The 13,363-nt window shown below is 41.1% G+C and overlaps 1 protein-coding gene across 2 annotated transcripts in view; it reads right to left on the bottom strand.

The window, feature by feature from the left end:
* Positions 1–818: 818 nt before the first annotated feature.
* LOC112230454 (sodium/calcium exchanger 1) overlaps positions 819–13,363 on the bottom strand; it is a 54,227-nt gene continuing 41,682 nt past the window's right edge. For both annotated transcript variants that reach the window (XM_024396777.1, XM_024396778.1), the window contains 5 exons: positions 11,198–11,266; positions 10,289–10,416; positions 9,313–9,412; positions 4,936–5,208; positions 819–3,008 (listed from right to left, as the gene is read on the bottom strand). In XM_024396777.1, the coding sequence (XP_024252545.1) occupies positions 2,632–3,008; positions 4,936–5,208; positions 9,313–9,412; positions 10,289–10,416; positions 11,198–11,266 (947 nt within the window). In that variant the 3' untranslated portion in view covers positions 819–2,631. The remainder of the gene's footprint in view (positions 3,009–4,935; positions 5,209–9,312; positions 9,413–10,288; positions 10,417–11,197; positions 11,267–13,363) is intronic.

Below are 13,363 nucleotides of genomic sequence, written 5' to 3'. Positions count from 1 at the left end.
TTCAGATAACATTGTTCTAGGAGCAAACACACAAAAACAAACTCAATGAACCCAAATCCATTACTACTCATTATTAAAATGTGTCCCTAATGTTAATGATAACTACGGCTTATGATATACAGTTATGTTTACACTCATGCATATAGTTTACAATTAGCACATTGATAATCCAACATTGAGGATTATTCAGTCAGTTAACACTAGCACACTATGCTCACCACAGCGCTAAAGTGAACATCGCCGCACACCTGGACAAAGAATCAACAACAACGTATGACAACTTGACACGCAATACATTTTTGATGACTTTTCTATGAAAGAAGCACAACTGTAGAGTTTGTGTTGTTTTGTCTGTCACCTGTGATAGTTAACAGACAAAATGAAAGATGCTATGGACATCACATATATAAAGGGATTGGCAGTCTCTGTGTTGGAGATCTTGATAGTTTACTACAGGGATGGACAACGGAACTCATCATGAGGGGCTGCAGTGGTTCGTGGGTCTGCGTACCCCCCGCCAGCAAAGCACCCCTGTGACAGCGAAGAGAAACATTTGAAGTTTTAAAGTTAATTTCCTGCAATTCTACACATTTTGCCATGGGTTGTAGAGAAAATATTACCGTTTTAAAGCATGTTCTCTGCAATTCTACACATTTTGCCATGGGGTGTAGAGAAAATATTACCGTTTTAAAGCATGTTCTCTGCAATTCTACACATTTTGCCATGGGGTGTAGAGAAAATATTACCGTTTTAAAGCATGTTCTCTGCAATTCTACACATTTTGCCATGGGGTGTAGAGAAAATATTACCGTTTTAAAGCATGTTCTCTGCAATTCTACACATTTTGCCATGGGGTGTAGAGAAAAAATTACCGTTTTAAAGCATGTTCTCTGCAAATCTACACATTTTGCCACTGGGCAGAGAGAATATATTTTTATTTTATAACTCATTTCCTGAAATTCTACACATTTTACCATAGGGTGGATGCAAATATCAGCAGTTTTAATATGATAACTGATGATCAAAGGGCCCCACGCCGGTCGGTAATTCAACCATGCTTACTACAAGTTTAGATAGCTGGTCACTTACCAATCAAAAAACATTTAGCTGACATGGGCTAATTGAGTGACTGCTGATGCACAACCACATTTCTAAATTGCATCTTGTGTATTCTTTATTCTAACCCTCAACAGTGAGTTGAGACCCCGACTAAACTCCTAAGAATTTTTATTTTATTTTAATTTTTTAAGTGTAATTGATCCGCAGGCCTACAAAAGTTGCCCATACATGGCATACTATATATTTTCTGGACTTTATCTTCTTACTGCAGTATGATAGAAGTCTTAAAAGCCCTATTCACCCAAAAATGGAAAATCCATACTGTATAGGATATAATACTTGTCATAAGAGGTCTGATAAGAATATCAAAAGAGCTTCAACCTGTCCAACCACGCTAGAAAAGGTTGGTTCATTTTCCTAAAAACATTTTCAAAAATCTTTCACTGAATAATATCTAGGCTCATTCCTTCCAATTAGATTTTTTTTGTTGATAAAACAACTTGTTGATTTCAATTCACGCAGTTTATTTTTTGTTTTACAATGATATTTCATTTGTAAATTGTGGTAAATGCATTTTAGTGAAAATTTAGATCACCTTTTAACAAAAGATCTCGGTGTATTGTAGTCCACACTCTACTTGTCTAGTGTTATAGTATTGTTGCTGATAAATGTTTAGTGGGGAAAAAATTATAATATGTAACATGTGCATTGGTGACATTTTATATCAAGACATTCTTCTTGTAAGGAAAGTTTTTTTTACTTTCTATAATATTAGAGGTACAGTCATCACTGCAACAGTACAGTGGATATCATAAAATGAGCTATAGCCTCATTCAAGTTTTTACCTAAGTAACTATGCATTTTTCATCCATATGCTCTTTGCATTTAAACAATCACTCACGTTTCTGGCTACAGGAATATTATGACAAATTTATCTATTTTTGGGGGGGGAGCACTGAACAGAAATTGTGGATGCCAACCAGCAGCACTTTTATGCCCAGCTTTGAAGTTCTGTATAACCAAAAAAGCACACGTTTTTGCTTCATCTGAAAGTAACATTTTGGATACACAGCCTTAGGAGTCTTGATCCAATGAAAGTCAACAGATAGCTTAAACTTAAAATAAAGCTGCAACAACAGGATTGAAGGAGCTAGAGAACAAACACTAAATGAATAGTTTTTAAAAAAAAGTATTTTTGGGCCACCATCCGGCTGGTGTTGGTTCAGAGGCCTTAGTTGTAGTAGTGGATGCTTTGGATGTCTTGGATGTGGCAGTAGATGGCTTAAGCATAGGACGAGAAGGGTATGCAGAGTCATGGATGTTAGATTTAGGATAAAGGGACATGGAAGTCAATGGCGTAGGATGTCAATAAAGTGGTTCTTTTTAGAAGCATTTACATTTATTTTAGAAGATTTTAAAAGACTAAATAGCTTTAAAATATACTTTAGAAGCTTTCAAATACTTTTGAATAGCTTTATTAGACCTTATAGAAGCTTTCAAAGACTAAGAAGCTTTCGAAGATCTTTTAATGATCCCTTTTTGAATCTTGCTTTCAGATACTTTATAGAGAAGTTAGAAGCCCTTGACGTGGCAATAAGCTTCCAGGGAGGAGAAGACGATGTACATGAGCCACAGGCTGAAGAAGAGACATGTGGTTGCGATTTTGGGGCCACGGGGCCCACCCAGCTCGCCCCCAATCTCGGGCCGGCGCCGGTACATGAGCACGGCCACGGCGACAAAGGCGAAGATGGTGAATAGGGTGACGGAGAAGGCCAGGGTGCCCGGGTCCACCCGGAAGTCGTTGCCCTTGGAATTGTGGTAGATGGCAGCGATGGACCAGGCCACGCCGATGCCCAAGAAGACGTTGACGGCATTGCTGCCCGTTACGTTGCCGATGGAGGCATCGGCATACTGGTCCTGGATTGCAGCTACCTTGCTGGCAAATGTGTCTGGGGGAGAGAGAGAGATAAAGAGAAAGGGAGAGGACGAAAAATAAGAATTGGGAATGGTGATAGGGTAACACAGATCTGAAATTAGATGTCAATGCATGACAAGAGCTATGACATAGTGTACTATTCAAGAACACTTCATATAAACCCTACATACAGTGGGGCAAAAAAGTATTTAGTCAGCCACCAATTGTGCAAGTTCTCCCACTTAAAAAGATGAGAGAGGCCTGTAATTCTCATCATAGGTACACTTCAACTATGCCAGACAAAATGAGAAAAAAAATCCAGAAAATCACATTGTAGGATTTTTAATGAATTTATTTGCAAATTATGGTGGAAAATAAGTATTTGGTCACCTACAAACAAGAAAGATTTCTGGCTCTCACAGACCTGTAACTTCTTCTTTAAGAGGCTCCTCTGTCCTCCACCTGTATTAATGGCACCTGTTTGAACTTGTTATCAGTATAAAAGACACCTGTCCACAACCTCAAACAGTCACACTCCAAACTCTACTATGGTCAAGACCAAAGAGCTGTCAAAGGACACCAGAAACAAAATTGTAGACCTGCACCAGGCTGGGAAGACTGAATCTGCAATAGGTTAGCAGCTTGGTTTGAAGAAATCAACTGTGGGAGCAATTATTAGGAAATGGAAGACATACAAGACCACTGATAATCTCCCTCGATCTGGGGCTCCACGCAAGATCTCAACCCGTGGGGTCAAAAAGATCACAAGAACGGTGAGCAAAAATCCCAGAACCACACGGGGGGACCTAGTGAATGACCTGCAGAGAGCTGGGACCAAAGTAACAAAGCCTACCATCAGTAACACAGTACGCCGCCAGGGACTCAAATCCTGCAGTGCAAGACGTGTCCCCCTGGTTAAGCCTGTACATGCCCAGGCCCGTCTGAAGTTTGCTAGAGAGCATTTGGATGATCCAGAAGAAGATTGGGAGAATGTCATATGGTCAGATGAAACCAAAATAGAACTTTTTGGTAAAAACTCAACTCGTCGTGTTTGGAGGACAAAGAATGCTGAGTTGCATTCAAAGAACACCATACCTACTGTGAAGCATGGGGGTGGAAACATCATGCTTTGGGGCTGTTTTTCTGCAAAGGGACCAGGAAGACTGATCCGTGTAAAGGAAAGAATGAATGGGGCCATGTAATCGTGAGATTTTGAGTGAAAACCTCCTTCCATCAGCAAGGGCATTGAAGATGAAACGTGGCTGGGTCTTTCAGCATGACAATGATCCCAAACACACCGCCCGAGCAATGAAGGAGTGGCTTCGTAAGAAGCATTTTAAGGTCCTGGAGTGGCCTAGCCAGTCTCCAGATCTCAACCCCATAGAAAATCTTTGGAGGGAGTTGAAAGTCCGTGTTGCCCAGCAACAGCCCCAAAACATCACTGCTCTAGAGGAGATCTGCATGGAGGAATGGGCCAAAATACCAGCAACAGTGTGTGAAAACCTTGTGAAGACTTACAGAAAATGCTTGACCTCTGTCATTGCCAACAAAGGGTATATAACAAAGTATTGAGATAACTTTTGTTATTGACCAAATATTTATTTTCCACCATCATTTGCAAATAAATTCATTAAAAATCCTACAATGTGATTTTCTGGATTTTTTTTTTTCAATTTGTCTGTAATAGTTTAAGTGTACCTATGATGAAAATTACAGGCCTCTCTCATATTTTTAAGTGGGAGAACTTGCACAATTGGTGGCTGACTAAATACTTTTTTGCCTAATTATAATAAAAACCTGTCATGAGAGTAAAAGAGCTAGATGGTGTATGTTACTAGCCTGGTGTCCCAATGCCGCAAACACCAGACTGGTGACAGAGTCTTCATAAGACCCAGAGTTTGTGAATATGTCTTTGCGTGTGTATGTGTGTCTGGGTGTATTGCAGCATGTATGGAACGCACCTGGCACAGACGTCCCGAGCGCCACAAACACCACGGCGGTCACGGAGTCCTTGAGGCCCACGGTACAGCCAAAGTGGGAGGCCAGGTCTCCAATGAAGGCGGTGAGCAGGCCAATCATACTGATGGAGACCACGAAGCAGGCCCAGCCATTCCAGTAGTCGGTGGGCGGCACAAATGCGAACAGGAGCTTCCAGAAGACGGTGAGGAAGTGCATGACGTAATCAAAGCAGGAGGGCAGCTTCTCCTCGCCGCACTCGTCCTCGTCATCATCGCCTGAGACATTTTGAGGGGAGGGAAGATGTGTTGTTTATTTTATTGACCTTTTACTTAACTAGGCAAGTCAGTAAAGAACAAATTCTTATTTACAATTTAGGAAAAAGGCCTCCTGTTGGTACGGGTGCTGGGATTTAAAAAAATAAAAATACATCTACAGTTGAAGTCGGAGGTTTACATATACCTTAGCCAAATACATTAAAACTCTGTTTTTCACAAATCCTGACATTTAATCCTAGTACAAATTCCCTGATTTAGGTCATTTAGGATCACCACTTTATTTTAAGAATGTGAAATGTCAGAATGTCATCACATTCCCAGTGGGTCAGAAGTTTACATACACTAAATTAGTATTTGGTGACATTGCCTTAAAATTGCTTAACTTGGGTCAAACGTTTCAGGTAGCCTTCCACAACCTTCCCACAATAAATTGGGTGAATTTGGGATTGATTTGTTCTGGGATTGATTTGCACTTTTCGCACCAAAGTACGTTCATCTCTAGGAGACAGAACGCGTCTCCTTCCTGAGCGGTATGACAGCTGCATGGTCCCATGGTGTTTATACTTGCGTACTATTGTTTGTACAGATGTACGTGGTACCTTCAGGCATCTGGATATTGCTCCCAAGGATGAACCAGACTTGTGGAGGTCTACAATTTTTTTCTGAGGTATTAGCTGATTTCTTGTGATTTTCCCATGATGTCAAGCAAAGAGGCACTGAGTTTGAAGGTAAGCCTTGAAATACATCCACAGGTACCCCTCCAATTGACTCAAATTATGTCTATTAGCCTATCAGAAGCTTCTAAAGCCATGACATAATTTTCTGGAATATTCAGGCACAGTCAGCTTAGCGTATGTAAACTTCTGACCCACTGGAATTGTGATACAGTGAGTTATAAGTGAAAAAATCTGTCTGTAAACAATTGTTGGAAAAATGACTTGTGTTATGCACAAAGTAGATGTCCTAACCGACTTGCCAAAACTATAGTTTAAGAAGAAATTTGTGGAATGGTTGTAAAAATAATTTGAATGACTCCAACCTAAGTGTATGTAAACTTCCGACTTATACTTATGTATATAAATATAAGACAAAACACACATCATGACAAGAGAGACACCACAACACTACATAAAGAAAGACCCAAGACAACGACATAGCAAGGCAGCAACACATGACAACAACACATGGTAGCAACACAACATGGTAGAAGCACAAAACATGTTACAAACATTATTGGGCACAGACAACAGCACAAAGGGCAAGAAGGTAGAGACAATAATACACCATGCAAATCAGCCACAACTGTCATTAAGAGTGTCCATGATTGAGTCTTTGAATGAAGAGATTGAGATAAAACTGTCCAGTTTGAGTGTTTGTTGCAGCTCGATCCAGTCGCTAGCTGCAGCGAACTGAAAAGACGAGCGACCCAGGGATATGTGTGCTTTGGGGACCTTTCACAGAATGTGACTGGCAGAACGGGTGTTGTATGTGGAGGATGAGGCCTGCAGTAGATATCTCAGATAGGGGGGAGTGAGGCCTAAGAGGGTTTTTATAAAAACGCATCAACCAGTGTCTTGCTACGGGTATACAGAGATGACCAGTTTACAGAGGAGTATAGAGGGCAGTGTTGTGTCCTATAAGGAGCATTGGTGACAAATCTGATGGCCGAATGGTAAAGAACATCTAGCCCCCCAAGAGGCCGATCTATAAATTATGTCTCTGTAATCTGAATCAGGGTTAGTTTGGCAGCTGGGGTGAAAGAAGAGCGATTACAATAGAGGCAACCAAGTCTAGATTTAACTTTAGCCAGCAGCTTTGATATGTGCTGAGAAAAGGACAGTGTACCTTCTAGCCATACTCCCAAGTACTTGTATGAGGTGACTACCTCAAGCTCTAAACCCTCAGAGGTAGTAATTACACCTGTGGGGAGAGGGGCATTCTTCTTACCAAACCACATGACCTTTGTTTTGGAGGTGTTCAGAACAAGGTTAAGGGCAGAGAAAGCTTGTAGGACACTAAGAAAGTTTTGTTGCAGAGCATTTAACACAAAATCCCGGGAGGGGCCAGCTGAGTTTAAGACTGTATCATCTGCATACAGCTATGTTGTTGATGTAAATTGAGAAGAGCGTGGGGCCTAGGATTGAGTCTTGGGGTACTCCCTTGGTGACAGGCAGTGGCTGAGACAGCAGATTGTCTGACTTTATACTCTGCACTCTTAGAGCGAGGTAGTTAGCAAACCCCCGGTAGTTAGTTGTAACCCCAGCTTCGTAGTTCAATTTCAACATTTAACATGGTTAAAACCTCTGCTACAATGTTAAGGTTCTCTGCAATGTAAACTAGTCTTAAACTGTGAGTAGACCAGGAGAAACTAGCCACCACTAGTCCATTCTAAATTAAAACACAGACGTTCAGGCTTTCCTAGTAGTGTTAGCCGTTAGCCCTACTTTCCGTTAGCCCTACTTTCTTTGTCTCCAATTGAATTTGTGTTACAGTAAACATACAGGTTAGGGATGAGATCAACCATAGCCCATCTGCAGCAAAGACTCTGTGCCTATCCTAGTGGAAAGGGTCTTTCTGGATATTAACACAGTTCAGAACTCACGAGTACACACACACACACACACACACACACACACACACACACACACAATGGTCGTGTTCGAATACCCATACTTGCATTCTGAATAGTAGGAATGTTTGTATGTGAAATTTCAAAATGTTTGTATGCTTTAAATCGCAGGATGTCATACTAATTTCAGCTTTTCAGCCAGTAGAATTCGCTGTACACCTTTGAGGAAGAAAATCGTCTTTCGAGAACCAAGTGTCTGACAACAGCTGATAATGAGCTGAGGGGACGCGCTGTATCAAAATGAACGAATGGCAGGAATAAACGGAATTGCTCATTAGATTATGCATCCTCAGGATTCTAGTATGCTGATATTGGTTGCTTACTTAATACATTTTTTTGAACAGTATGTGATACTAGCACACAATATGCAGTTTAAGTAAGTAGTAGGAAAGCCCGATTCTGGACATGGCCACAAACACACATGTAGTTTAGAACCCCATGAGCAGACTAATTCATTACATGGACTTTTTAATGATCTCATTACTACTGTATCCCTGGAGGAATCTCCTCTGGAGTGCACTCCCATGGCTAACAAGCTTTGTTAGCCAGAGAGAAAGAGAGAGGTGGAGAAGCAGAGAGAGAGAGAGAGAGCGAGAGCGAGAGAGAGAGACAGTGGTGGAGAGGCAGAGAGAGAACGCAGAGCAAACTAGAATGCTATTTTGCCCTAAACAGAGTACACAGTGGCAGAATGCGCGACCACACACACACACACACACACACACATTTCCACTGAGGGCCTGACCGCTCAGGCCCTCAGTGGAAATTTGTGTGTGTGTGTATGTGTCTGTCTGTGTGTGTGTGTTCATGCATGTGTGTGTGTGAGATGTGTGCATATATGATTGTGTATGTGAGATTGTGTGGGTGTGTGTGTGTTGCTTGATGAGTTTGTTGTGCTTCAGCGCTACCTTGATGATAAATCAACAGTGCATTGTGTCTGGAATGTGCTTCGGAGGGCACCGCTACAAGAACTTCACAGTTCCCTCTAATTACAAAAAGCATTCCAATTAAGATTTGGGCAGATGGCTTTGTGATTGTGTAGCCAATTAAGACAAATGTGATTTGAAAGGAAAATAGCATAATATTTTCTCTTTTGGACAAGATTTGATTTTGCTCTGAATACATCATCCTGTATTGTTGTCCAAGAATCAGAATATAAGCTGGCTCCCAAATGGCAACCTATTCACTATAGTGCACTACTTTTCAACAGAGCCCTATAGGCCTTAGTAGTGCACTATAAAGGGAATATGATGCCATTTGAGACGCAGATATGGTATTTAAGAGGCTACCTGGAAGGGTTCTTCCTACTGCACTTCCTAGACCTAGGGAGTTTCCCCCTGCCACTCTAGTTGTGGTTTGCTCTTTTGGGGTTGTTAGGCCTGGATTTCTGGTTAGTCACTTTGTTACAAACACATTTCTAAAAAGCTCTATACGCTGCCAATTAAATGATTGATTGATTGATTGATTGATCTGCTTACCAGAGCTGACTGTGATAGCTTCCATAAACTGCTGCCTCCAGCTATTGGTTCCAATCAATAGAGCCAAGTTGGTCTTCTTAATCAGTTTATCCACTGTGTTCTGTGGGGCACCAGAACATAATATTTCAGTCTAATAATCCTCAATCCTGGTTATTTAGCATTCCACAAACATAGATACAAGCCCAATGAATACACCTTGGCAGTGCACATGATGCAAAAGTCTATACAATACAATAAAGACAAAGCAGTTTGATTTATCAGGCCAGACTGGGAACTAAACCATATCTCAACCCCTATATCAACCTCAAACATACCCCAACTTCTACCCCTAAAACTACCCCAAACTGCAAAGACATTTTTAATGCTCAAATCCTGAAATGTTCATCCTAATCACTGTCTCTTTCATGTGGAATATGGAACTTACAGTATCAGTATAGCTGGCTACCTTTTGGATTGACAGATGGCCATGTCATTGAAAGTTGGAGTTTGGATGAAATTAAACATTGAAAGGACTCCAGCTGGGCCGACTTAATACACGGGAGATACCACTTAAGACATCGGAGGTACGACTTAAGTAATGGGAGATACCACTTAAGACATCGGAGGTACGACTTAAGTAATGGGAGATACAATCTCAAGTGCAGCTGGTTGTCTTACTCCTTTTCCAAGTGGTGGAGTGAGTGGTTTTATAGTGCACTATTTGTTTTAGGGTCCTATCAAAGCTGTGACTTACTATTATTAAAGGTACAATTTGCGGATTTGTGCGCGACACAAAATATTTCAGATATAAATGAGAGTTAATGATTTGTCACTCTCACTGAAAGCAAGTCTGGTAAGTGGTAGACCTGTTCTTTGTGCGGTATGCCTTGCTTCCCCTCTGTACGTTGTTGCTTATTTTTATTTTCAGCTTTGTACTTCAGCTTCAAAGAGCTGAAAATACAATATTTTGGGTTATTCAAAATATATTTTCTCGTACCTTGAACTCATACGACTCCTCGATGACGACTTCCAGTTTGACGTGCTCCCCCAGGGTGGGCCGGCCCATCTCAGCGATGCGGCGTTCCTCCTCCTCCTTCTTAGAGAGAGCTTCCTCGTCCCCTTCCTCTGAGGGAGAGAGGGGGAGAAAGATAGAGAGAGGGAGAAAGAAAGGGAGTGAACACATTTGGGTGGTTAGTGGCCATGACAAGGACGGCACCCATAAAAGGCCATGCATGTATGTCCGTGAGTGGTCAATTTAGCTGTTGACTGCTCAACATCTGCTCTTGAAAACATTTACACTTTTCCAAATATTGTGCTCAGCTGTGCCTTGGATATTTTATTTTCACATAATCCTTTCTAGCACAGCTCCAGCTACTGTGTTGGATGCATAACCTGGCCAGTGCATAACAGTTCAGCTTGGTTCAGTTTAGCGAGGCTCATACGTGTGAAAATGTCACTTGAGTCCAGGTTTCTGTTGCAAGTGTACCTTCTTGTGCTCTGTTTATGCTAATTGATGTACGATAAAGTGAGGACTAAAAAAAGTGTAGTAGGAGAGGCACAAAGGTGTGTGAAAAAGGCAAATTTTCAATAGCTGCATGATACTGACTATTAGCTTTGCAGTGACAATCTAGCCATTTGACTGGCCCAAAGCTAGTCACCAAAGCAGAAGCACTGACGTACTGAGCTGATAAGAGAAAGGGAGTTCATTCAAAAAGAGTGACACTGGAAATGAAAAAGCAGACTGTTAATTCACAGAGATTTCCAGCCGGAGGCAGTATTGAGACATCCGTGATAAAGAACTCATGAGTCACATGAGTGAGATGATAGAGAAGTGAGGGAGGATAGAGGAGAGCGAGACGATAGCGAAGTGAGGGGAAGATGGAGAGGACAAAGGGAGGATGTATACCTGCAAGGCTGATAATGGTGGCAGGGACAGGGTTATCCCTACCCTGCACTTTCCGGTAGACGTCCCTGCCTGAGGGATAAGTTCACAGTTCAAAGTTCATTGCACAAAGAGCCCCCATTAGATAAAAAAAAACTGTTTCCCAAGGTTTCCGGATAAGTCAAAAACACTATCCAATATATGTCACTATATTATGGTGGACGAACACAGGTTTCATTTGAAAGGTTGTTGAGATTCTTTGATCCCACTGTAAACATTACTTTGTTGAGTACATTCATTTGAGTACATTTGCTTTTAGACTTTTGTTAAAGTTGCAGCTCTAGAGGAATCATGTTTTTAAAGTTATCCGGGGGAAACCAGTGACTGTGTTTGATTAAAAATATTATTTTTCATATAGCATTTCGATCACAAACACACCTGATTCACCTAATCCCAGCCCAGACTGAAGAGCTGAATGAAGTGTGTAGCCTAAGTGCTATCAAGTGTGTTAGTGCTGGGCTGGAACAAAAGCCTGCACAGCCAGTACCTCTCTTGAACCGGAGCGACCACTGATATAGCACATACAGCAATCACATGTTAGGTGAAATGGCTATACAACTGGTCACGCCTTACACAACAAGAACACATTCATAAACCATTTAGGAATAATTTGTAATACCTGAATTACAAATAAATCAAATCAAATCAAATTTTATTTGTCACATACACATGGTTAGCAGATGTTAATGCGAGTGTAGCGAAATGCTTGTGTCAAGTATGTAAGCTTTATGAGTGTCTATTTCCTGTAAAATAGGGGGAATTCAACTCAAGTTCCTTGGGACATGGGACAATGATCTGAATCAGAATTGAACTAGTTCCGTTTCGTTACGTTGTTATATTTACCTGGTCAGTAATTAGCCTACTGTATATAGTTGAGTAAGTACAAAGTGTTGGTGGAAATTGCATTCCCAAGAGACTTGATTGAACCCTGATGAATAGTGTGACCTGGCCATTAACGGTCCACGACCCAACCGTTAAAGGACCACAGAGTGTGCTCAGTGATACCAGTGAGTGTCTGATCACGGGCGTGGTGCATATCAGCCAAAGTGGACAGAGGGCAAAAGCTGTCTCTTTTGGAGGTCAATCTAGGCTTTGAATCATTCCATGAACCCCGGTGGCATGCAAATGACACGTGTCTCGACGCGTACACGCCAGTGGAGGCTGCTGATGGGAGGAAAGCTCATAATAATGGCTGGAATGAAGTCAATGGCCAGGGTTACTGTCCAAAATTGTAATCAATAAAGTAACTTTTGGATTACACAAACTCGGTAACTTAATCTGATTACATGCAGTTACTTTTAGATTACTTTCCCCTTAAGAGTCATTAGAAGAAGACAAAAATGTATGTTACCAATCGAATGACATCTATTGCAGGATAAATCAATGTTAAAGTTTACGTAACTGGCCATATATGGATGTTCAATTTTACTTGATGGGTTGGTTATGTAGGCTTCTTCTAACCCATCGCTTTTTACTACATATAATAATATGACTCAATTATATCTTTACATTAATATATATAATTTATAAGTCCAAAAATGGATGTACCAACTACAGATCAGAAGTGTGTGAGTTTGAGCATGTGTCCATTAGGCCTATGGTTGTTTTTTTTATCAGCATGAATTAGATTGAGCAATAAAATCCCCACTTTTATTCCATAGGCTGGGATCTGCACTATGCAGCTATTGCAAGAGTGCATTTTTCACTGGCTGTCCAATGGTTTAAAAAACAATGATTGATAAGCACCTTGAACTTGTTGAATTCAACCATTATTGGGTTCAAATACATATTTAGATTTGTGAACAGCCATCCACAACAACCACAATCTGTAAGGCGCAAATAGCTAAATGAGAGAGCAGTAGAGTGATTCACATCAATACGCTATGTCGATATCAATAATAAGTTATTTCCGGATCGCCGTAGACTACACCACTACTGTCATCCTTTCCTCCAAGCGTTTATTACATTTGATAATCTTCGGATGCCGACAGCAGGCGCACCATGGTAAGACATAGCTTGGACTGTAGCCTACAAAAGCTTGTTTGTGCTCTTTTCCCGCGATCCATCAAACATATTTGGTGTGTCATCATAGTGGTCAGACTGGGTCAGGTGGAACAAATTTAAATGTGC

Source organism: Oncorhynchus tshawytscha, linkage group LG32, assembly GCF_018296145.1.
Source record: "Oncorhynchus tshawytscha isolate Ot180627B linkage group LG32, Otsh_v2.0, whole genome shotgun sequence".
In the NCBI taxonomy this organism is placed as follows: Eukaryota; Metazoa; Chordata; class Actinopteri; order Salmoniformes; family Salmonidae; genus Oncorhynchus; species Oncorhynchus tshawytscha.
Note: the sequence above shows the minus strand (reverse complement) of the source record. Positions and strands in the feature narration are given on the sequence as shown.